The sequence below is a fragment of the Phycodurus eques genome, chromosome 9 (assembly GCF_024500275.1).
Source record: "Phycodurus eques isolate BA_2022a chromosome 9, UOR_Pequ_1.1, whole genome shotgun sequence".
Taxonomy (NCBI): domain Eukaryota; kingdom Metazoa; phylum Chordata; class Actinopteri; order Syngnathiformes; family Syngnathidae; genus Phycodurus; species Phycodurus eques.
Genome location: NC_084533.1, coordinates 28743770 through 28768327, shown reverse-complemented (window position 1 = coordinate 28768327; position 24558 = coordinate 28743770). Strand labels below are relative to the sequence as shown.

The window sequence follows — 24558 nt, the reverse complement described above, 5'->3', positions numbered from 1 at the left end:
TAGATGGCTTCATTCCGGCCACTTTATCAGCTTCGCGTTCAATTAAACTGCCCCAAATTTCACAGTCAGGAAATAAATGTGTGCCTAAATCAAGATGAGATCATTAAATCCGAATGAATACTTTTCGTGTCGTTTTTGTTCGGTGTGCCGTGAGATTTTTGTCCGGTGAGTTAGGAAACCATTTCACCGGACAATCATTTCATCGGCTCCACAAAGGTTAGGAAACTGCGCTTTCCGTGCGCAGACGGGAAAAGGACACAACGCTGACCGGTTTCAGAATCTTTTTATTTGAAATGTCAGTGTTCAAGAGAAAATAAAACAGCAATATAAATATTAGCAGAAAAATAAATGTAACACAGGGATAAAGCATGTGGGGGGCGGGGGCTAAGCATTTGATAAGAAAGCTAATACAGCAGGAAAGAGGAGTATTAATTCAGCAGCGGACGGACGGACACGTATATAATATTTATCGTCATTTGTTCATATGGACAGAAAGAGAATGCACAAGATCAAATCACCGCAAAAAGAACATTGAGAGGTTACACAAGGATAGAAACATTTTCATATTTTTTTTTGTCATTTCTTTACAGCGTGATAAAAGATAGAAGAGAAAATGAAGACAAAAATATGCGCAACACATCACAAGTTAACTAGTCTACGTGTGTCACCTTATCTAAAGTTATCTTTCATTTGTTGTATTTACACTGTAGAGTTAGTTGGCATGGTGCTTAGTTACTACATTGCAACGCAAACTGTTGAAGATCATCTCATATTTTCATTTGGAATTGTTTTGTTTTTTTTTGTTGAATAAATCTTGTTTTTCTTCATTTTCTTGAAAAACAAACCGCAACACATTCCAGTAGTGAGCCACGCCTTGTGGAGAAGGACGTTTGATTTGGGGAAAACGGCGGACGGCGGCGGTCCCGACAACGCAAACGTCAACGGGACTTTATTGGTTTATTTACAACGAGCGGGGGGGGGGAGGTCACGACGGAGGACGGGTGGCGAAGGACGAGCGCATGGCGAGTGGTTTCGCCTCGCTGACCCCGGCCCGGGTCAGCCCATTTGAGCTTAGCGGTCCCTCTGTACATTCAGCGAGCGGAGCCGAGGGTCGGCGGGCCAACGGAACAATGTTTTAGGCTCCGCCCACCGCCACCGCCAAATCTGCCCAGCTCACCCGCCGGACTTCATATCTTACGCATGCGATCGCAAGAAAACTCAATAACGGCAAATACTTCACCCGAATGCGATTTACACCCGACATCGGTGCAATACTTCAGGTTGGCTCTTAATGTGGGGAAGTGACGGGGGGGACGGGGGGGACGGGGGCAGCCGGACACCCCCTGTGGCCTCTCATTGCGGGTACATGCTCAGGTCAAACTGTGGTTTACAAAAGTTCTTTTCCGTCGGGCAAATGCTACACGTGCATTGCGTTGAGCGGCGATTTTGGCGGGGGGCGGGGCGTCCTCCTCTTTTGCTTTTGCAATGCATAGTTTGCGACGCTAAACTAGTACGATGTGGTTTGAACCTTTAAAGAGCATGCAGACGAAGTTCGTAATAGCGGTAAAAGGTCCCGCAAAAGGCCGAGCGAGCCTACGTAGAAATATGACGGCGACGAGCGTACTCACAACGGCCGACTTCCCGCTGGAGGGAAAGCGCACAATAACTCCGACATGAAAGACAACAACATTTCTGTGGATACATCAACCTTGGGAGCTTTCTTGTCTAAGCCAAAATCAAGCAAAAGAAAATCACAATAACCTTAACCCACACCCGAGCACCAAACATCGACCGATTACAAGCGGAAGCGTTCGGGCACCTTCGGACTCCTCGAGGCCTCGGAGACGCTTCGGAAGGAGCCGCTCGGACCGCCGCTCGTGCGATAGCTGGTGGCGGGGTGTGGGGAGGGGGTTTCACTTCTCGTCAGACCGGATTGAGCATTCCTGCGCCTCCTTTTCTACTTCTTCTCCTTCTTGGTGGACTTCTTCTTGGAGGCGGGGGTCTGGGCGGCTTTCGGGGGCTCGGGCTGGGGCGGGGGCAGCGCCTGCTGGCCGGCCTGCTGGGCCACGGCCTGCTGCTGCTGCTGCTGCTGCTGCTGCTGCTGCTGCTGCAGCTGCTGCTGCTGGGGGTTGGAGGTGAGCGTGGCCGTGCTGCCGGGGATGTAGACGTTCTGGCGGTAGTCGGGCACGTGCTGCAGGGTGAAATGGGGGCTGTAGCGGGTGCTCAGGCCCATCGTGCCGGGTCCCAGGGTGCCGCTCGCGTCGCTCACTGAGGGGAGGGAGATAAAAGGAAGGGGGAGAATTTGGAGAAGTGAAACTTTCGGCTTCATCACACTTCATAAAACAGGTTTACTTCGAATATTCTTTTATGAGGTGTTTTTGGTTTTCTTTTCTTAAAATACAAGATGCTGCTGTTATTTATTGTTACAATAATATGATTGTATTCAAGTCTAAAGGAAGAGCGATGTCTATATATTCTTATTGTTATTATATCATCATATTATTAGAGTTCTACGTTGATGTTCTGAATCGATAAGTTTGACTTCGTCTACCCCTTCTCCAATACGTATAAATCAACTTTATTGGAATCGGAATCCCCCAGAACGATACCAAACACCCAAAAGTTGGATATCACCCCAACTTTCGCAGGTTTTGCGCTCAGCTAGTTTGTGTCGCACAGCAACGACGTCGCACCGTTTAGCAATAGGAAACGGAAACGTCCTCCGTTCCGAAGCTTTGAGCTGAACGGAACGTACGCGTGGAGCCGCTCAAGGCCGCACAGGTAATAAGTCGCAGTTGCTGCCAACTTTCATTTCCGCTCAAAAACAACCAAACCAGCTCGAGAGTTAACGTCTATCTACTAGCATTTTTCCCAGCTAACCATGCTAACTCGCGTTTTGAGTCACTTAAATTCATGTTGCTTTTTCCACGAAGTCATCCATTCTGTTGCATTTTATGTTGTTGTTTTTTTTTTTTTGTATAAACCTGCGCTAAAAGGTGACCAAAGGTTGCGGGTTGTAACTGATCGGCGCTTCTTGCTTTATTTATAGCTTAGCCGGCTAACGTGGCGCATTACGCTGCGGTCACGTGGAAGCTCTTTTATTTGCACGAAGACTAACCCTGTAGCGCGGGAAACTCGTCCGTTCGGGCCATCTTTAAGGTTTGTTCACCCAACGGACGACGTCGACTTGTATTATTTGAAGATATCCAATGTTTTTCTCAACACTTTAGGGCCGCTATTGCGATGGAGCATGACGTCTCTGGCTCCGTGCGCATCACTGCTCAGTTCATAATTCCTCCTCAGCCTCTGCAACGCAGAGCCACGAAGGCGACCCCCCCGCCCGCTTGTGAAGCTCCTGCGCCTGAACGTGCACACAAAATACCTCGCGCTTGATTCCACTATTGACAAATGCGCACGACACCCGTCCTTCCTTCCTTCCTTCCTACCGCCGACTCTTGAGCTGACCTTCATCGTGTATCGCGGCTGCTCTTTAACGACACGGACGACGGGGCCACTCGCGCGTATTTTCTGCTGACGCGGGTCCCAGCCGTGGAAACTTGACCAATGACTTGAGAGCTCGTTTGCCAAAGAGCCGCTCTCGTCTTGATTTCGGGTTATTTTGCTTTCACAGTCCACATTAGGCTTCTTTTTCCGAGCGAAGACAGAAAGGAGTCAGCGGTTTGGATGCGTGCGAGGGAGAGCGAACATGGGTAGGTTTCGTGGCAGTTGTACCTTTCTTGAATTAAGACTCGAACTCGCCCCGTGGCCAAACTCAAAACCTAATTTACTTGCCAAACACATTACTTTTCCACATTGAAATGAATTGAAGTGCCATTCATCCGTTCCAGCACCCACATTTGGGTTTTATTGTTTACTATATTGTAAAATATAAAGACATAAAACAATAAAAGACAATGCAATGAAATCAACTGGTTTTATAAAGTCTAAACAAGTCAAAGGTCACGCCGACACGCGTGACCGTGCTCCTTGCGAGCGGTTTCATTTTGTATTGGTTCAGTTGAACGTTTGTCTTGTTAAGCAAATAAAAAGGCTGAAAGTACATCGGCAATTGTTTCAAATTTTGTGGCACATAGTAAAAAAAAAAAAGATCATAAAAATGACCGAGCGACGGCTTAAAGGACGAAAAACGTTTTTTAAAAAAAATTCAACTCCCAACATTTCTTTCCAAGCCACAGCAGCAATGAGAACAATTTGGCAAGGACCACAAGGCGTCTTACTCACCGTTAGCTGCGGCCATCAGGGCCTGGAGCTGCTCAGCTTCAGTTGGGGGTTGGGGCCAAGGGCCCGTTCCCATGGTAACCTCGGGTCCTCCGACAGCCCTGCGCGTGCGGAGACAAAGACGGAGGTAAGACGTCGTTTTGCGTCGGCGACACAAAGCAGCTGACGAGGAGCGCGGTTGCGATGCGCCACAGTAGCGAGCGTGTTTCTACGATATGTGCATGCGTTCGGACTTTTTTTCCAGAGAAAGTTTTTCGGGACGTTTCGAAATAGCGTTAAATACCCTTGAAGGTAAGCACTGAAAACACGTGCAAAGGCTACGGAGAATTTAGTACCGAATTGTTGCGAAAAAGCGTTCAACTCTTTCGCACCATCTCAGTTGGGCAATTTTGGGGCGGAGCTAAAGACGAGCCCCGTGACGAAAGCAGGCTGCGGCGCATACTTCTAGCGTGAGGGCCTCCCCCACGATACGAGTCACGAGCGGCGTAATACTCTACAGCTTTGCGCCGCGCGTAGATCCACACGACATAGACACTTCATTGAAAGGTAACTGCGTATTATGTCTAGTCCGCGAGCTGACGAGCCAGCAAGCTAAGGAGCTCGCTTGACCGCAGCGGGGTCGCCCAAAACACCTGCGCCTCGCTCGGGGTGCGTCTCCCCACGTGACAGACACACGGGAAAGCGAACCGTTTACTAACCACAACCGCGGCGGCACACGTCACTCAGCCGGTAGCCGCCTACGGACGAGCCGACGTATTCGATCGGCAGGTGAAGGCCCGCGGCGGACACGCCCGCACGGTCCTGCGACTCCAGGGCAGGCCTCATTTTTCATGATTTCAGAGCCTTATTTGACATACATGGTCATTTTTCTTCTTATGTGTTCAAATTTGGCAGGCTTTTGAAAAGCACTCTTCTCCCCATTTCCGGGCCTCTTCGGTGCACGTTTCGTGCCGAGGCCGTCGTCAACGTGTGTTGCCGCAAACCGCTCATTTCCACGTGGGCCGACGCCACGTTCGCGGGCTCGTTTATTCAAAGACGGCAATTTGCGTGTGTCGGGAACAACGGAAACCGCAATCTATGATTTGTCGCACGGTCAGAACGAACGCAAGCTGCGCTCTTAACAACCGATTTTAATCTGGGTCACACGAGTGATGCACAACAACCAGCAAGCGAGCCATCAACACGCCCGTTTCTCAGGACAACTTGGATGAAGTGGAACTTGGCGGACGTTCGACACCAGCACTCCGAGACTCCGAAGTGTTTTTACGTGGGCCCACGTCCCTCTCATCGCAAAAGATAACAAGGCGACGCTCCGTTTGTGCTAAACGAGTCTCTGACTTATCACATCCTGTGGCTGTCGAGCACTTCCTGTGGTCGGCACGACCGGGAGTCGCAGTCCAAAGAGCGGACGCTTGGCCCCGCAAATACCCCGCGGCCACGTTTTATTGGCCATTTAGGCACGTCCGGTCTCGATGTGCAGATCGGCGCACGCTGCTCACGCTGCGTCTGCCTCGACGGCACGCTGACCGCGAGACATCAACGCGTCGTCTCGCCGACTTCAACGGCAGCCTTCTCCCGCCGTTGGCTTGATAAATTACATGAAAGGTCACGCGTGATCATGTTGATCATGCTACAACCACTACGCACGCACACATTAAAGGCGACACAGTAAAGACAAGCGCCATTTTGTTTGCTTTTGCACACATATGCAGTCTGGCACAACAGCGCACGCAAATAAGCGCCGCAGTCCTTTCTCCGCCACAGCAGGCATTGTGGCCTCAATGCACACGGCTCAACAGACTTTTAGGGAGACTAACACAAGCGCTACGACTTCGATACAGCTACACACACGCGCGCGCGCACGCACGCACGCACGCACACACGCACACACACACACACACACACACTCAGCCGGGGTTGCACTATCACAGGAAACTCTCTGCCCTGAGAAACCAATCAGGTCCATTTCATTTTTACAAATGCTGATCAGCTGCAAAGGGCAGAGAGCGGCTAAACTTTGTACGTCTAAATGACGAGTACCTTGTCCCGCTCTTCGGCGTCCATCGTATGTGTGTACCGTATGGCATGTGGGGACTAAAAACACAACATGTTATACGCTCGCAAAGGCACGTTTACTTTGTAAATACTGGGATTAGTGAGGAGGAAATGACATTGATTTTGTCGAAGCTGTGTTTTTCAGAAAATGGTTTTTACAGAGATAATCAGGCAGGATTGACAGCGTTTTTATTGTGGTCGCACTTTGTAACCCTTTATCACTTATGCGACGGTGGACGGTTTCTTTCGCCGTCTCCCTCGTTCACGTCTCGTCGACCCGTGAGGCTTTCGTCGCCACCTGTTCTCGTCAGCCCCGTCCCTCGTTTCGACCAATCGGCTCGCGTCTCGTCACGTTGCATTTCGTTCCCCGTTTCGTTCAGCCTTTCTTTGTTCATCGTCGCGATGAGTCTTTTGTTTCCTCGCGTTCCTTTTTTACGTTAAACTTTGTTTTCTGGACTTGCTTCATTTAGTGTTGGCTTGCATGTGCCTTGTTTGCCTTTTCTTGCGAAAAGAACGAATTTTTGGGGAGTATGTCCTTCACCCTTCGCCACTAACATCACCACAAAACAAAACAAAAATGACAATTTTAAAACGCAACTTTCACACAGCGTCGGCAGCTAGACAATTGAATGATGAATGTGCGTTATAAGGAGAGCTCTCAGTTCTGCGTCACTGCAAAGTCCAACCGCGATAATCAAAACAACGTTAAACAAATAGTTCTGTGAGAGCGTCGCTCCAAATGAAACGTCATCGTTACATGTCGTCATTTTCTTGCTGTTCGCACGTGCGTCGGGAGGATTAGGGAAACACTAACCGTTTCTAATATCGGAATAGACAACTTTCTCGAAAACGATGATTCGTGAATCCTCACGCCGATATTCCGACACGTAAGAGGGAGGCACACGGCATGCGAACATGGACAATTTGTCACTTAAAAGTGACTATTCGGCCTCGATGACCTTTGTGCTCTATTCGCATTTGAGCTATTATAGGAAGGCAGAATGCTCGATTCTAAATGTTATCAGTGAAATGACGGACGACGGGATGCAACGTTTGCTCAATGTAATTCATCACCCAAGCAGCACTCCACAGCTCGCCGGCCTGTTTTTAAGGACCACAACAGCATCGGCAATCTGCAGCAATCCGCACACGGTGCGCAAAACCCAATGCGGAACGATCGCGTGGCGTCAGTTGGATTAAAAACGCTCGTCGGATGTTCGGAGGCGAGAACAACTGCGTCCCTCCCCCACAGGCTGCGGCCGCCATCGCTCATCTGCGGGCCTGAGCGGAGCGGAGAGGAGAGGAGAGCAGCGGCCGGGGGAGGGGGAGAGCAGGCTGCGGCAGCCATTTTAGAAAGCGGGGAAGCAGTGGTGAGGGGGGAAGAGCGCCTCAGACTGCGTGCATTTAAGCACACGGCTCAGCGTTATCATTGCAGCTGCAGTCGTTGAATCGCTATTTCTCATCCTTCATCACTCATCATCGTCGTCGTACTCGTGAGCGTGCGTAAGAGGAGCGTAACGTTGACTCACCCGCTGGGTCCTGGTCTCGGTCCCTGGTTAAAACGCCAGTCGTTGCTGGGGGGCTTTTGCTGCAAGGAGAACACAAGTTGCCACATGAATCGCAAATTCAACAGCGACAAACTTCATGGCGGCTTTCATGGGATGTCGCTTTTGTGGCTGACACATCTGCGCGCTTTTGTGCGTGTTTGAAAAACGACGGCGGACACAGAATGGAAAATAAGCACGGGAAATCAAAACCTTAAAGGTCTGCTCGACGACAAGGAGAAAAGCGGGAAAACGTCGACGAGGCTGCTGTTTTCCTTTCCGTTCAACAAACGTGCGGCTCGCAGTGAAAATCTGCAATTGAAAAATCAAACTTTTTCGGTCTTATTTGCAGTCATCGGGACGTAATGCACGATAAATACGATCTGTGGAAATAAATTCATAAAAATCTAATCAATCGCCATCTGCTTCGAATTTGAGAAACCATCGAGCCCGAGGAAAAACAACCAATGAGAGACAGAGGCCTCGCAAATAATAAAACTTCGCGCCGGTAACACGTCATGTCGTAGGAACATTCCATTACGAAAAAGCTGCTGTTTCTGGAGTAACAGGTCAGCGCCAGGCGACATCATCGCCATAAAGAGAACAAGTGCTGATTATTTTCCAATTGTAAATTCCCCTTTGACACCAGACGGGAACTGGACGAAACGTTGAATCCCGTACAAAAAGAAAACATTTCCAATCACAAGCTGCTCGAAAATTGCTGTCGTGTGTCACAATGTGTGTTTTTTTTTTTTTTTGAAAGAATTGGGCCTCTCGACAGGAAACATGAAAGCGTGTTTGACTTCCATAAACAAACGCCAGCAGGTGACTGCCAAAACCCCGAGGACAAGTTCCCGGAACTGCAAAAGCCAGTCTCGACGTCCGTACGAACCTGACGAGCCTGCGCATAAACAGACCACGAACAGCTAACACGCACAAGATGAAAAACCTCCTGAAATGGGAACGGATACTTTGAGTGGTGTGTCGACAAAAGGAAGGGCACTCTATTTTGAAACATCGCTAAGGACATAAAAAGCTAAGCAAAGTGTTCCGCAGCAGCGCATTGCAGAAGAGCGGCCGCGGAAGCGAGGGAACGTGCGTCGCCGGGGCTCTCGGCTCCCTCCGGAATGGTCGGGACGCTCTTTGTGTGTTCGCGCGGGCGCACAAACACGATGGCCGGCGTTCGAAAAGCATGAAAGAGAGCGGGGAGAGCCGGGGGGGGGGGGACGGGGACGGGGGGGGCACTGGGCACGGGAAGTACGTCCGAAGCTTCGCGACAAACGACATGATGGAGAAAAGCTTTGACCCCCTGTTTCGCGCAGCCCACTTCGGGTTAATTGAATCGCCCCGGATGAAGATCATTCAGAGTTTGGACTCTTCGGAAAGCCGCCGTGTTGGCCGAGGAAGTAAGAGCGCAATCCGGCAGCTCGTCATCATCGTCGGTGGACAACAGGAAGTCAGGGGTCAACGGACGACCCTGTGACTTCCTGTTTACAACCCGAGAGTTTTTTTTTTCCTTCTCCTCCTTTTGACTATGTTGTTCCCTTATCCCTCCTTCACATCCCACCTTCCTCCGCTCTCCTCTTCCTCACAGCTACTAAGCAAACGCACAAGAACTTTTTTTTTTTTTTTAAACTGCTGTCAGCGTTCCTCCAGTTTGTCCTTCCATTACCACAGTTGGGAAAAAAAAAACATTTGCATCATCTTGTGGGGTAACGAAACACGAAGAGCCTTCAAACCCCCCCAAAAAAAGTCACCCACTTGGCAATCAAAATAAGTCCATTAAAGAAATGATGTCCTTACAAAGATAATATTAAAATGCTAACCTTAAGTGGTATTGTTAGCCTAATCGTCATATTTGATCCTTTATGGAAAACAATGAAAAAATATGTCATTTTTAGCAAGGTAATTGCTATTTCTAACAGTGACTTGGGCAGTTCTGCTAACTTAGCTAACTAGGCTAATGATATGCGGTTGACGTTTTCAGCGCGACGCGATACGAAAAAATCGTGGACCCTCCCGTAGCAAAATAACGGGACCGAGCCCTGCCGCCGACAGCGCAAATGAATCGACGGTCGCTGCTGTCGATGCGTGCAAAACGCCGGCAAAAAGTTGCCCAAAATAAGTCGCGACAATTTACAGGCAATTCGACGCAAACGGCAATTCGCAACATCTCTCGGGGCGACGCTGTTCTTTGACGCCGCTGCTGATGGATAAGAAGATAGGCCGAATTGGCGCGACACGTGCAGCTCATGTCGTACGGTTCCCCGAGACGCTCGTGCGTTCACATTCGAAGCCGCGCGTCGGCCGCTCACCTCACCGGGCGAGCCGCCGAGGCGCTTCCTGCCGAGGGTGGTGTCGAGCGTGTTGCTGGGACTCAGCGTGGGCGTCTTCACGAACACAAAGTCGCTCCTGCTGGAGACGGTGGAGTAGCAGGGTCTGTAAGTGCGCGTGTGCGGGTCCCGGGCGCCGCCCACCACCTCCATGTAGCGGATGGGCCCGTCCGTGTTGAGCTGCAGGTGCGGGTCCTTGCCGGGCCTCCGCCGGTAGCGGCCGGACCGCCGGCTACCGTAGCAGCAGCAGCAGGGGTCGCCCCCGCCGTGGCCGCGGCGCCTCAGGCAGCGCGCCGTGACGACGGCCAGCGTGACCAACGACACGCCCGACACGCAGGCCAGAGAGATGATGAGGTACAAGGTGATGTCCGACATCCCGTCGCGCGGGGAGAAGGGCGTGCGGTGAGGCCTCGCCGGCGCATCGTCGGCCGCGGCCTTCTGGTCCACCGTGACCGTAATGTTCACCAGCGTGGACTTGGGCGGCTCGCCGTTGTCTCGGACGATGACCGCGATGTCGTAAGCGGAGCCTTCGTCCTCCTCGGCCCACTTGCGGGCCGTGCGCAGGTCGCCGGAGCGCGCCCCGATTCGGAACATGCTCGCGTGCGGCCCGGGGGCGACGGAGTAAAAGAGCCAGGCGTTGTGCCCGCTGTCGGCGTCCAGCCCCACCAGTTTGTTGACGAGGTAGCCCGGGCCGGCGGACGAGGGCACGCTGAGCCGCAGGCCGCCGCCGTCGTCCGCGGCGGCGGGGCGCACGATCACGGGCGCGTTGTCGTTCGCGTCCACCACGAACACGTGCACGGTGACGTCGGCGGTCCTGGGGGGCGCCCCGCCGTCGCGGGCCCGGACCTCGATCCGGAAGGCCTTCAGCTGCTCGTGATCCAAGGAGCGCATGCTGAAGATGCGGCCGCTCTCCGAGTTCACGTAGACGTAGGAGGAGAGCGGCGAGCCCTGGACCAGGCCGGGCAGGATGGAGTAGGCGACGCGGGCGTTGTCGCCCAGGTCCGGGTCCGTGGCCGAGACGGCGGCGATGGGGGCGCCGGCGGCGTTATTCTCCGGGACGTCCACGGAGTAGGAGCTTTGGGAGAAGGCGGGGGCGTTGTCGTTGACGTCGGACAGCGTCACCACGAAGGCGGCCTGCGACGACAGCGGCGGCTCGCCGCCGTCGGTGGCCCCGATGACCACCTTGTACTCGGACTGGCTCTCGCGGTCGAGGGCGCCGGCCGTGGTGAGGCTGTAGTGCGTGTCGAAGGCCGAGTTGAGCTTGAAGGGCAGACCGGGCGGGAGGCTCAAGGTGACCTCCCCGTTCTTGCCGGAGTCCAGATCCCGAGCGCTGATGAGGGCTATCACCGTTCCCGGGGCGGAGTCTTCTCTGATGGGGCTGGTGAGTGACGTCAGCGTGACCTCTGGCGCGTTGTCGTTGACGTCCGTGACGTCGATAATGACGTTGCAGGAGCCCTCCATGGCGGGGGAGCCCCCGTCTCGGGCCTGCACCGTGATGTGGTAGGACGCGGCTTTCTCGTAATCCACCTCGCCGTGGACGCGAATCTCTCCGCTCTTCGGATCCACGTTGAAAAGCTTCACGACGCGCTCGGGCGTGTATCTACTGAACATGAACGAGATTTGGCCGTTGCGGCCCGAATCCGCGTCCGTGGCGTTCAATTCGGTCACTAACGTGCCCGGCGCGACGTTCTCGAGCAGGCTGACTTTGCTGACGGACTCGTTGAAGACGGGCGCGTTGTCATTGACGTCCAGAACTTGAATGAGAAGCAGCGTGGAGCCCGATTTCTGCGGCTGCCCGCCATCCACGGCGGTCAGCAGCAGCTCGAAGGACGCCCGCGCCTCCCTGTCCACAGCTTTGTCCACCACGAGCTCGGGAAACTTGCTGCCGTCGCTTTTGGTCTCCACGTTCAGTGTAAAAAAGTCGTTTTGTTCCAGCTGGTAGGTGCGTAAAGAGTTGCTCCCCACGTCGGGGTCGTGCGCGCTCTCCAAGCGGAAGCGCGTGCCCTGCGCAGCGGCCTCGGACACCTCCAAAGACACGCTGCTGGTGGAAAAGTGGGGCGCGTTGTCGTTGACGTCCACGACGTCCACCGCGACGCGCTGGATCTCCAGAGGATCGGACAGAAGTATCTGAAGGTGGAGCGAGCAGGACGAGCTCAACTCGCACATCTGCTCCCGGTCCATTTGCTGCTTGATCACCAAATCTCCGCTGGCTTGCCTCACCTCGAAATACTGCGTGCCCGTTTCGGACACGACGCGCAGCCCCCTTTCAACGATGCTCTGGGGGCTCAGGCCCAGATCCTTGGCGATGTTCCCCACGATGGAGCCCGGGCTCAGCTCCTCCAACACGGAGTAGCTGAGCTGGGCCGAGGCGGAGGCGGAGGCGGAGGCGAGGCAGGCCAGAAAGCAGCACAGCCTCGCCAGCTGGCTCCCTCCGCCGGAGCGCTTCCTCTGCCTGCGCTCCATTGTCCGGGAATCGCCGAAACTTCTCGCCTCAGCGTTCAGCGGCCATGATTAGTTGGGGTGAAGACGAGCCCGTCCACTTCGGCGGCGAGAGGATCCGCTTTTTAGGACGAGTGACGGCAAGTTTGGACGCGATCATGACCGCCGACTTTCGCGAGAAAACCAGGCCGAAAAGCTCAACTATTTCCCCCGCTCGCGCACACACTTCGCTCTGGCTCGCCCTCTCCCGCCTCACTGCGCTCGTGGGCGGGGGGAGGAAGCAGGGGCCTCCCCCACTCGCACGCACACGCGCACACACAGCAAAGTTGCTCTCTCACTCGCACGCATGCGAGAAACTTTTTGACTCCGAGTTTGAGGAGCGCCGGGACTAAAAAAAAAAAAAAAAGTCAGACGATGTGGATGTGCTCATTTACGAGGCTCGTAAGAAAATACGGCTTCGGAGGCAACCGAGACATATTCCGATGCGTCTTTTTCAATCACGTGTTGGGGAAGAAGAAGAAAGAAAGAAAAAAAAGTTGCCACAGTCTTTTCGCCCATAAGAGGGCGCCAAATACAAACGTGCCACCTTTAAAACTTGCCCAAAAGCAGCACACAGAAGGCCGGTCAAAAGTTTGCATGACAAAAGCTGCAAGATTCGATTCATTTGGAAAGAAAAGAAATCAAATATCCATCCATCCATTTTCTGAGCCGCTTCTCCTGACGCGGGTCGCGGGCGTGCCGGAGCCCATCCCAGCGATCATCGGGCAGAAGGCGGGGTACACCCTGAACCGGTCGCCAGCCAATCGCATCCAAACAAACAACCATTCGCACTCACAGTCACGCCTACGGGCAATTTAGAATTGTCAATGAACCTACCACGCACGTTTTGGGGATGTGGGAGGAAAGCGGAGACCCCGGAGAAAAGCCACACAGGCACGAGGAGAACATTTAAACTCCACACAGGCGGGGCCGGGATTCGAACCGTCGTCCTCAGAACTGTGAGGCAGACGCTCCGACCGGTCGTCCACCGTGCCGCCCAAATCAAATATATTTGAGCAATTCATTGATATTTGACCAGAAAGACATGTCTGAAAAATAGGACATCTTCTTCCTGCCAGCTTTTGACGACGGATGAGACTGATCCACTTGTGCGGCTCATTTACATAATTAATTAAAGCGCTGATTGTCGTAGACCAATACTGGCCACTCGTGCCAGAGTAGCATCCGCCCCACTTGCACACTGACTGAGGAGTTTCTGCAACATTTGCACAATCGACATCGCGCTACTCGCTTGAAGTCTCGGCGCCCTTTGCACAAGGCTCATTGCACCGCACGATTGCAATATTAGTCTTTCGAACTGCTCTAAGTGCGAGAGGACTCGGCATCTTTTTGCACAATTGTCAAAAAAAAAAATTACCAGATAACTATTAACCCTTTACTGCTCAGTTTTGGTCAATGTCTTTCTGTCTCCAACGTGTTCTCTGTCAATTGACCGTCTGTTGTCGTACTCGAGCGGAGACAAATTCCTTGTGTGTTTTTTTTTGGACATACTTGGCAAATAAAGATGATTCCGATTCTGACGACACGTTCGGGATAAACGAACCTAACCCGAACCTGCCAGATATTGAACATTCCAAGTTTTCTGTGAAAAGCAAAATAAGCAAAACAGTCCAGGCAGACATTTTGAGGCTGAGGTGTTAAAGGGTTCAAAGTTCTGGTATCGATTTCACAGTCGGGCGCCCTCCCCGATTGTAACCTTCCGTCTTTATGTATGTATGTGTTCACTGTGATGGCTTAAATTTCATGTGCATGCATGCATGTTCATGACAATGAAAGATGATGATTCTTATTCCTATCCGGGCTTGGGACCATTTGTAAGTTGCGACGGCTCGTCCGCCCCAGAGGCCGAGTGAAGCCGGCAAGAGGATACAAGCGCGCGATCCCACTCACCGCATTTCCTAACCACCGGCCTCTGGCTTTACGGACTCAAACGATGCCGGCTGTGGCTCAGTAGGTAGAGCGGGTCATCCGGTGACCGAAGGGTCGTCGGTTCCGATCCTGGCTCCGACTGTCTGGATGTCAAAGAGTCCTTGGGCAAGCCACTGAACCCTGACGCGCCCCCAGCGGGCCTGGCACCAGTCGCCCATTGGTGGGTGAATGTGAGGCTTTGTAAAGTGCACTGTGAGCGTGCAGACAAAGTGCTCCATAAGTGCAATCCAGTGACTTACTTATTGTTATTTCAGTCTGCTGTGGACCGTTAAAACACCCAATTCCATCTCTGGCGATCGTTAACGAATTAACACCTGTAGGCCAACTAATACAACATATTGTTTAACTTTGATGATGCCGAAAAAAAAAACAATTCCACTGCAATATGCCAACGGAATGGAAACGGCGCCGTTGACTCGACTCGATACACAACAAGAGCCCGACTTGTAAAATGATGCCACTCGATCCGACAATCGTCGGCTCACCTGCTGGCTCTCGAAGGTCCAGGCGCTGTCCGGCAAAGAGGCATCCAGCACGCCGATGACCTCCTTGAAGTCGGCGGTGCTGCTGGGCTTGAGCAGCGTGAAATCGCTGTACTCTGACACGGGAGACATGCAGGACCTGAAGGAGTGACTCTGAGACATGACGTCTCCTCCCAGAACCTCCACGTACTTGATGGGTCCGTCGGCGTTGAGCTGAATGTGCAGATTTCCGTCGGGCTTCCCGTCCCGCTCGCAGCGCGTGCGTCCGACGCCCGAGCAGCGAGCGGCGCCGCTCCTGGCGCATTTGACGGCCAAGGCGAGCAACGTGAGCAGAGACAGCACGGACACCGAGGCCAGAGACACGATCAAGTAAAGCGTGATTCTGCCGCCGCCGCCGCCGCCTTTCTCGCGGGGCTCGGACGGCGAGTCGCGCCCGAGCGGCTCCGAGGCGGGCTCGCTCACGGCGTCCTCCAGCAGGATGGACAGCGTGACGGTGGCCGAGCGGACCGGTTCCCCGTCGTCCTCGACCGCCACGATCAGCCTCTGGGAGGAGTCGTCGTGCTCGGACACGGCGCGTTTGGTCCTCACCTCCCCCGTGTACAAACTGAGCGCGAACAGAGAGGCGTCCGTGGCCTCCGCCACTTTGTAGGAGATCCAGGCGTTGTGGCCCGAGTCGGCGTCCACGGCCGTCACCTTGGTGAGCAGGTGGCCCGCCTTGGCCGAGCGGGGCGCCCTCAGGTGGGAGGCGGCGTGGGGGGAGGGGTAGATGACGGCGGGGGCGTTGTCGTTCTGGTCCAGGATGAAAACGTGGACGGTGGCGTTGCCGCTGAGAGACGGAGAGCCCCGGTCCTTGGCCTCCACCCCGACCTCAAACACTTTGACTTTCTCGTAGTCGAACGAGCGCATGCTGTAGATGCTGCCGTTCTCCGAGTTGACGTAAACGTACGACGACGCCGCCGGCGCCTCGGCCGCTTTGCTCTCCAGCAGGGAGTAGGACACTTTGGCGTTCTGGCCGGCGTCCGGGTCGCCGGCCGACACCGAGAGCAGGATGGCGCCCGCGACGTCGTTCTCTTTCAAATAAACGTTATAAGAGCTCTGAGAGAAGACGGGAGGGTTGTCGTTGACGTCGCCGACGCTGACGGCGACGCTTCTGCGACTCGAGAGAGGAGGAGAGCCCGAATCGGTGGCCGTGACCTCGATCTCGTACTCGGACACTCTCTCCCGGTCTAAAGCGCCGCTGGTGACCAGCGCGTAATTATCCGAAAAAGACGGTTTCAGAATGAAAGGGGAGCCCTTTTTCAGGTGTAACGTGACATGAGCATTACTACCCGAGTCACGATCCCGAGCACTAATGAGGGCGACGACAGTTCCACTGGGGGCGTCCTCACGCACGGCTTTTGGCTGCGAGGTCAGGACAATTTCAGGAGGGTTATCATTGAAGTCCATGACGTCAACCCGCACGCGGCAATGACCCTCCATCTCAGGGCTGCCTTTATCTTTAGCACTGATATCGATGTCATACGACTTTGTCGTCTCGTAGTCCAGCTCCCCCTTTAACGTGACCTCACCGGTAACGGGATTAATATCGAACATGGACAAAACCGAATCTGGGGTTCTGGGCCCAAATGAGTATCCAATGTCAGCATTCGACCCTTCATCCGCATCGGTTGCTTTCGGCCTGACAATAACGGTCCCTTTTACACCCTTTTCACCCACGTTTACTTTGTAGAGATTTTTCTCAAACACAGGAAAGTTATCATTGATGTCAAGTACATTTATGGTTATTTCCGATGTCCCGGATCTCGCTGGACTGCCGCCGTCTAATGCCGTTAATAAAATTGTATGCACAGCCTTCTTCTCTCGGTCTAAAGGTTTATCCAGCACAAGCTCAGGGACGGTCTTTCCACCTTCGATTTCTTTTATTCGAAGAGAACAACAGTCATTTTTACTGAGAGTATATGATTTAATTGAATTGCTTCCCACGTCAGGATCCGCCGCACTCTCCAGAGGAAAACGCGTGCCAACGGCTGCAGATTCTGCTAATTTCAAGGACAGCTCGTTAGAAATAAAACTGGGAGAGTTATCATTAATGTCTCGTATTTCAACCTCGATTCGATGCAAGTGCAGCGGCTCCTCGACGACGACCTGCAGCGGGAGCACGCAGCTGGCGCTTTGTCCGCATAAAGCCTCTCTGTCTATTCTGTCGCTGACCAGCAGCTCGCCCTTCCCCGCATCCACGCTGAAATACTGCTTCCCAGCCTCAGAGGCGACACGCAGCTTGCGCTCAAATATCTCAGACAGTCCCAGAGCCAGATCTTTGGCCACGTTGCCCACCGCCGAACCTCGCTTGAGCTCCTCCGGGATGCTGTAACGAGTCTGCGCAGCCGCTGTAGTCCACAAGAGAAAATGCCACAAAAGAGCCTGCCGTCGCCAGTCTCGGGATCCTATTGTCTTTGTCATCCTCGCAAGCTCCGTTACAACGCGGACATCCTCTCCACGGCGACTCTGACGTCCATACAAACGGGGAAGATTTCCACGAGCGGCCCCTCAAGCCATCGGAGCGGAGCGACGAAATTGAATTCGTTTCAAGGTGGGAAAAAGCAAACGAGCAAACGAGCAAACCGAGCCGATTCCTTTCCGTCTGCGCCGCAGCTCGGTGCATTCGACGTGTTGGTGAGATGAAGCTGCGCGGGGGCAGGGACGAGATTGCTTTGTACGGTCTTCGAGCCTATTGGCTCGCTGGCCGCGCTTCCACCAGCCAATGAGAGGCGAGCTGATCCCCCTTCCCTCTTAAAGACACAGCTCTTCCCCTCCCTTCTGCAAGCCTGACATTGGTGCTTTTGTGCCAATTCTGATTGGTTTTCATTGCACCGAATTATGTTAGAGTACATCAGGAAAACATCCCAATGCCTTTAAATCAACAAAAGGACAAGATAAGTCTCAACTTTACATGCATAACGAAAATGAATGGTGGCAATGACTTGTTATGATTCGAACACGGTTGTGACGTCATCGCAGGCGTCACTGTCCTGCACTTATGGTGCTGAATTGTTTCTGTGTGAGGAGGCGGACACGCAGTCAACATGTGAAATTGACGCCGGTATGATATTGACAACTGTTTTATGGACTCAGAACAACTCTGATGAAAAGAATAAATAGTGTAAACATCCATCAACCTCACCACTTATTTGTATTTGATTGACACGAGATAGACATTAACTCAGTGAAAGTATGCTTTACATAAATTGAAACAAAAAAAATAATAGTGAATGTATGCAGTCATCACTATCTATTTGAATGCAACAACGCTAAGTTCAATTCATGCTGTTGATTTTATTCGGTGCGTTTGTTTGACTCGTAAAGAAAGTCGCTGTCCTCACTCGAGGTGCTGAATTGCGATGATTTCACGAGGTCCAAATTGACAAAAATATTTCTTTTTAAACGCTGTGGTGCGGTCAACAAAATATTGTTTTTTGAATACATTTTCTTTGTGGATTGATTCAATTTCAATTTTCCATGATTTATTGACTCCCCTTATTTAGTTCTGTATTGATTTGTAATTTAGTCAGGCACCATGCTAGCCACCTATGACTCCTCACGGGGTCCTTCGCCGACAGAACATTCTTTCAGGGATGCCGTACGTCATTAACAATCAAACGAACGTTGCCAATCACTATCGGATTTTTGCAGGGTTTTTTCTCTTCAATATATTTCAAGTTATTTGACTGGATTTCAAAACAGCTGCCGAAGCTGATGCGAGTGGAGCAAACGCTGTGGCTGCGTCGGCTGTTTCGCCACCCAAGCGACTTCATTTGGCAGCTTGACATCATCATCATCATCATCATCATCAAAACTGCCGAAAGGATTGTCGGTACCCCCCTTACCCACCCTTAAGGACTTGCACGCTGCCAGAACGAAGACAAGAGCGTGCAAAATCCCCTCGGACCCTCCGCACCCCGGTCACCGGCTAATTCGGCTCCTGCCCTCAGGTAGGCGCTACCGATCGATGCAAACTAGAACTAGCAAACATTCCAACAGCTTCTTCCCTCTTGCCATCAACTTCTTAAACAGCTAACCTACAGTTCCATTGCAACATGCTGGCAATTTTTTGACTTGAGTTCGTTGTCACATTTCTGTTGGGCCAATGATACGTCACTCGTGCACTCGCTGTCGTCGTCTCGCCACGCTGCACTATTTGCATATCTGTTGTTGACCAATACTGGCCACTCGTGCCAGAGTAGCATCTGCCCCACAGGAGTATCTGCAACATTTGCACCATCGACATTGTCCCAGATGATCGCGCTACTTGTCACTTTAAACCGCATCCACTCCTTCAAGTCTCGGCACCCTTTGCACAATTGTCATTGCACCGCACGATTGCAATATTAGTCCTTCGAACTGCTCTAAGTGCGAGAGGACTCTGCATCTTTTACACAAATGACCCAAAAAAAAATGTACCGGCATTACCAGATAACTATTAACCCTTTACTGCTCAGTGACTGTTTTTTTGTTTTTTTTGTCAATGTCTTTCTGTGTTCTCTGTCAATTGACCGTCTGTTGTCGTAGCAGAGCGGCTCCAACGACCGGAGACAAATTCCTTGTTTTTTTTTGGACATACTTGGCAAATTAAGATGATTCTGATTCTGACTGCAAGGCAAATGCATAGAGAATTGAAAAAGCTTTCCGATAAGTTAACACACGTAGATTCAGTAATAATGCAATAACATGTTGGAGCTATTGTGGAGAAAACATGAAGTGTTTTTTTTTTAAAGCTACTAATTTCACATGTACTTGAATACTGTTGCTTGTCTTTTCATCCTTAAGATAATGATTAAAAAGCCATCTTTTCCCGTGTCGTCACCTGAGTAGAGTTTGCGTGCGCTGGTATCAGCGTGCAGTAGCATCCGACACATTTCCACCAAAAACAAACAAAATGCCCGTATTGGAATGTTTCGATATGCGACACATTTTCACCACTTTACAACATTAAACTCACGTGAGCAGATCAGTCAATAGAAATGTTAGGATGCAGGTAACTAACTAAAAGGTAAACTAATTGAAGTTTATCATGGAACAAGTTTACATCGCAAACCCGATTCGCTGCTGCGATTTTAGAGTCACTGTCCGCTGTTGTGGTGCTGAATGGATTCAGTTTGAGCACAGAAGGCATCAGACTGACGTTTCTACCATGAAAGAAAATGTTTCGCAAAACTACGTCATCATAACGGTTCAAGACTGCGGATGAGCGCGGAGTGAAAGGACGGCTGGCTCACCAACAGCGGGAGAGAAACGTTGTGAAAATGCGCACGGCGGGCAGCCAGAGCGCCGCAAGCGGTCGTCGTTCGCAAAGCGAATCGTCGGCTCACCTGCTGGCTCTCGAAGGTCCAGGCGCTGTCCGGCAAAGAGGCATCCAGCACGCCGATGACCTCCTTGAAGTCGGCGGTGCTGCTGGGCTTGAGCAGCGTGAAATCGCTGTACTCTGACACGGGAGACATGCAGGACCTGAAGGAGTGACTCTGAGACATGACGTCTCCTCCCAGAACCTCCACGTACTTGATGGGTCCGTCGGCGTTGAGCTGAATGTGCAGATTTCCGTCGGGCTTCCCGTCCCGCTCGCAGCGCGTGCGTCCGACGCCCGAGCAGCGAGCGGCGCCGCTCCTGGCGCATTTGACGGCCAAGGCGAGCAACGTGAGCAGAGACAGCACGGACACCGAGGCCAGAGACACGATCAAGTAAAGCGTGATTCTGCCGCCGCCGCCGCCGCCTTTCTCAGCGGGGCTCGGACGGCGAGTCGCGCCCGAGCGGCTCCGAGGCGGGCTCGCTCACGGCGTCCTCCAGCAGGATGGACAGCGTGACGGTGGCCGAGCGGACCGGTTCCCCGTCGTCCTCGACCGCCACGATCAGCCTCTGGGAGGAGTCGTCGTGCTCGGACACGGCGCGTTTGGTCCTCACCTCCCCCGTGTACAAACTGAGCGCGAACAGAGAGGCGTCCGTGGCCTCCGCCACTTTGTAGGAGATCCAGGCGTTGTGGCCCGAGTCGGCGTCCACGGCCGTCACCTTGGTGAGCAGGTGGCCCGCCTTGGCCGAGCGGGGCGCCCTCAGGTGGGAGGCGGCGTGGGGGGAGGGGTAGATGACGGCGGGGGCGTTGTCGTTCTGGTCCAGGATGAAAACGTGGACGGTGGCGTTGCCGCTGAGAGACGGAGAGCCCCGGTCCTTGGCCTCCACCCCGACCTCAAACACTTTGACTTTCTCGTAGTCGAACGAGCGCATGCTGTAGATGCTGCCGTTCTCCGAGTTGACGTAAACGTACGACGACGCCGCCGGCGCCTCGGCCGCTTTGCTCTCCAGCAGGGAGTAGGACACTTTGGCGTTCTGGCCGGCGTCCGGGTCGCCGGCCGACACCGAGAGCAGGATGGCGCCCGCGACGTCGTTCTCTTTCAAATAAACGTTATAAGAGCTCTGAGAGAAGACGGGAGGGTTGTCGTTGACGTCGCCGACGCTGACGGCGACGCTTCTGCGACTCGAGAGAGGAGGAGAGCCCGAATCGGTGGCCGTGACCTCGATCTCGTACTCGGACACTCTCTCCCGGTCTAAAGCGCCGCTGGTGACCAGCGCGTAATTATTCGAAAAAGACGGTTTCAGAATGAAAGGGGAGCCTTTAGGGATCCGCAGCGTGACTTTGCTATTATTAGCAGAGTCGATGTCTTTGACACTAATCAAAGCCACCACTGTGCCAAGTGGAGCATCTTCCCGCACAGGGCTGGGTTTCGAGGTCAGAACAATTTCGGGAGCATTATCATTAATATCTTCTATATTAAGTTGCAGGCGACAATGGCCTTCCATTTCAGGTACACCTTTGTCTTTTGCAGTTATGTCAATCAGATAAGATGGGGATATTTCATAGTCCAATGCATCCCTTTAAAACAATTTGTCCAGTTTGCTGATGAATTTCAAATGTTGATAAAACAGCTTCTGCCGTGCGAGACCCAAAAGAATATTTAATGTCACTGTTAACACCGTCGTCGGCATCTGTAGCTTTTACTCGCAATACAAACGTCCCTTTGGTGCTGTTTTCTTTTAAAGAGACAGCATACTCTTTCTCATCGAATAGAGGAACATTGTCGTTAATATCAAGCACATCGATAATAATTTGACATGTTCCAGATTTAGCAGGGTTTCCCCCATCAACCGCTGTTAATAGCAAACGATGAATGGACATTTTTTCCCTGTCCAAGGATTTTTCCAACACTAACTCTGGCGCAGTCAGGCCATTGTTTTCGTTTTTAAATTTTAAAGAAAAATACTCGTTTTTGATTAAAGAATACGTTTTCAGAGAATTGCTTCCAACATCCGGGTCCTCTGCACTCTCCAAAGGAAAGCGTGTACCCCCTGCAACAGATTCTGGTATTTTAAGGTTAATTTCGTGCGTGGGGAAACGAGGTGAATTGTCATTAATGTCTCGTAATTTCGACCTCGATTCGATGCAAGTGCAGCGGCTCCTCGACGACGACCTGCAGCGGGAGCACGCAGCTGGCGCTTTGTCCGCATAAAGCCTCTCTGTCTATTCTGTCGCTGACCAGCAGCTCGCCCTTCCCCGCATCCACGCTGAAATACTGCTTCCCAGCCTCAGAGGCGACACGCAGCTTGCGCTCAAATATCTCAGACAGTCCCAGAGCCAGATCTTTGGCCACGTTGCCCACCGCCGAACCTCGCTTGAGCTCCTCCGGGATGCTGTAACGAGTCTGCGCAGCCGCTGTAGTCCACAAGAGAAAATGCCACAAAAGAGCCTGCCGTCGCCAGTCTCGGGATCCTATTGTCTTTGTCATCCTCGCAAGCTCCGTTACAACGCGGACATCCTCTCCACGGCGACTCTGACGTCCATACAAACGGGGAAGATTTCCACGAGCGGCCCCTCAAGCCATCGGAGCGGAGCGACGAAATTGAATTCGTTTCAAGGTGGGAAAAAGCAAACGAGCAAACGAGCAAACCGAGCCGATTCCTTTCCGTCTGCGCCGCAGCTCGGTGCATTCGACGTGTTGGTGAGATGAAGCTGCGTGGGGGCAGGGACGAGATTGCTTTGTACGGTCTTCGAGCCTATTGGCTCGCTGGCCGCGCTTCCACCAGCCAATGAGAGGCGAGCTGATCCCCGTTCCCTCTTAAAGACACAGCTCTTCCCCTCCCTTCTGCAAGCCTGACATTGGTGCTTTTGTGCCAATTCTGATTGGTTTTCATTGCACCGAATTATGTTAGAGTACATCAAGAAAACATCCCAATGCCTTTAAATCAACAAAAGGACAAGCTAAGTCTCAACTTTACATGCATAACGAAAATGTATGGTGGCAATGACTTGTTATGATTCGAACACGGTTGTGACGTCATCGCAGGCGTCACTGTCCTGCACTTATGGTGCTGAATTGTTTCTGTGTGAGGAGGCGGACACGCAGTCAACATGTGAAATTGACGTCGGTATGATATTGACAACTGTTTTATGGACTCAGAACAACTCTGATGAAAAGAATAAATAGTGTAAACATCAATCAACCTCACCACTTATTTGTATTTGATTGACACGAGATAGACATTAACTCAGTGAAAGTATGCTTTACATAAATTGAAACAAAAAAAATAATAGTGAATGTATGCAGTCATCACTATCTATTTGAATGCAACAACGCTAAGTTCAATTCATGCTGTTGACTTTATTCGCTGCGTTTGTTTGACTCGGAAAGAAAGTCGCTGTCCTCACTCGAGGTGCTGAATTGCGATGATTTCACGAGGTCCAAATTGACAAAAATATTTCTTTTTAAACGCTGTGGTGCGGTCAACAAAATATTGTTTTTTGAATACATTTTCTTTGTGGATTGATTCAATTTCAATTTTCCATGATTTATTGACTCCCCTTATTTAGTTCTGTATTGATTTGTAATTTAGTCAGGCACCATGCTGGCCACCTATGACTCCTCACGGGGTCCTTCGCCGACAGAACATTCTTTCAGGGATGCCGTACGTCATTAACAATCAAACGAACGTTGCCAATCACTGTCGGATTTTTGCAGGGTTTTTTCTCTTCAATATATTTCAAGTTATTTGACTGGATTTCAAAACAGCTGCCGAAGCTGATGCGAGTGGAGCAAACGCTGTGGCTGCGTCGGCTGTTTCGCCACCCAAGCGACTTCATTTGGCAGCTTGACCGCAAGGCAAATGCATACAGAATAGTGATGGGCACGGCAGTTCTTTTTCGTGTACTGAATCGTTTGAATCAGTTCATTGAAAAGATTCGTTCACTGAATCGTTCAGTTCTTTTTCACAAAAATCATTCAAGTGCTTCGTCAGGATCCATCCCTGAGGTTCACGTTGACTCAACGTGTCACCGAAGGACTATGTGTTGTTGGTGTCATGTATTGCAAACTAGGAAAGGCGGGGAGATTATTTATTAAAAAAAAAAAACACTTCGGCTAAATTCTCCCCGACCTACAG

General features: G+C 51.9%; 1 protein-coding gene and 1 pseudogene across 25 annotated transcripts in view; both read right to left on the bottom strand.

The window, feature by feature from the left end:
• Window positions 1-266: 266 nt before the first annotated feature.
• The window catches only part of LOC133407442 (protocadherin gamma-C5-like), a 276972-nt gene continuing 252680 nt past the window's right edge, over window positions 267-24558 (bottom strand). For 11 of the 25 annotated variants that reach the window (XM_061685357.1, XM_061685355.1, XM_061685353.1 and 8 more), the window contains exons 2-5: window positions 7824-7882; window positions 6280-6333; window positions 4243-4340; window positions 267-2268 (exon numbers count right to left, since the gene is read on the bottom strand). In XM_061685357.1, coding sequence (XP_061541341.1) covers window positions 1958-2268; window positions 4243-4340; window positions 6280-6333; window positions 7824-7882 — 522 coding nt within the window. In that variant the 3' untranslated portion in view covers window positions 267-1957. The other 14 variants (XM_061685366.1, XM_061685365.1, XM_061685354.1 and 11 more) reach the window with 7 other exon arrangements.
• On the bottom strand, window positions 20301-24478 carry LOC133408061 (protocadherin gamma-C5-like; annotated as a pseudogene).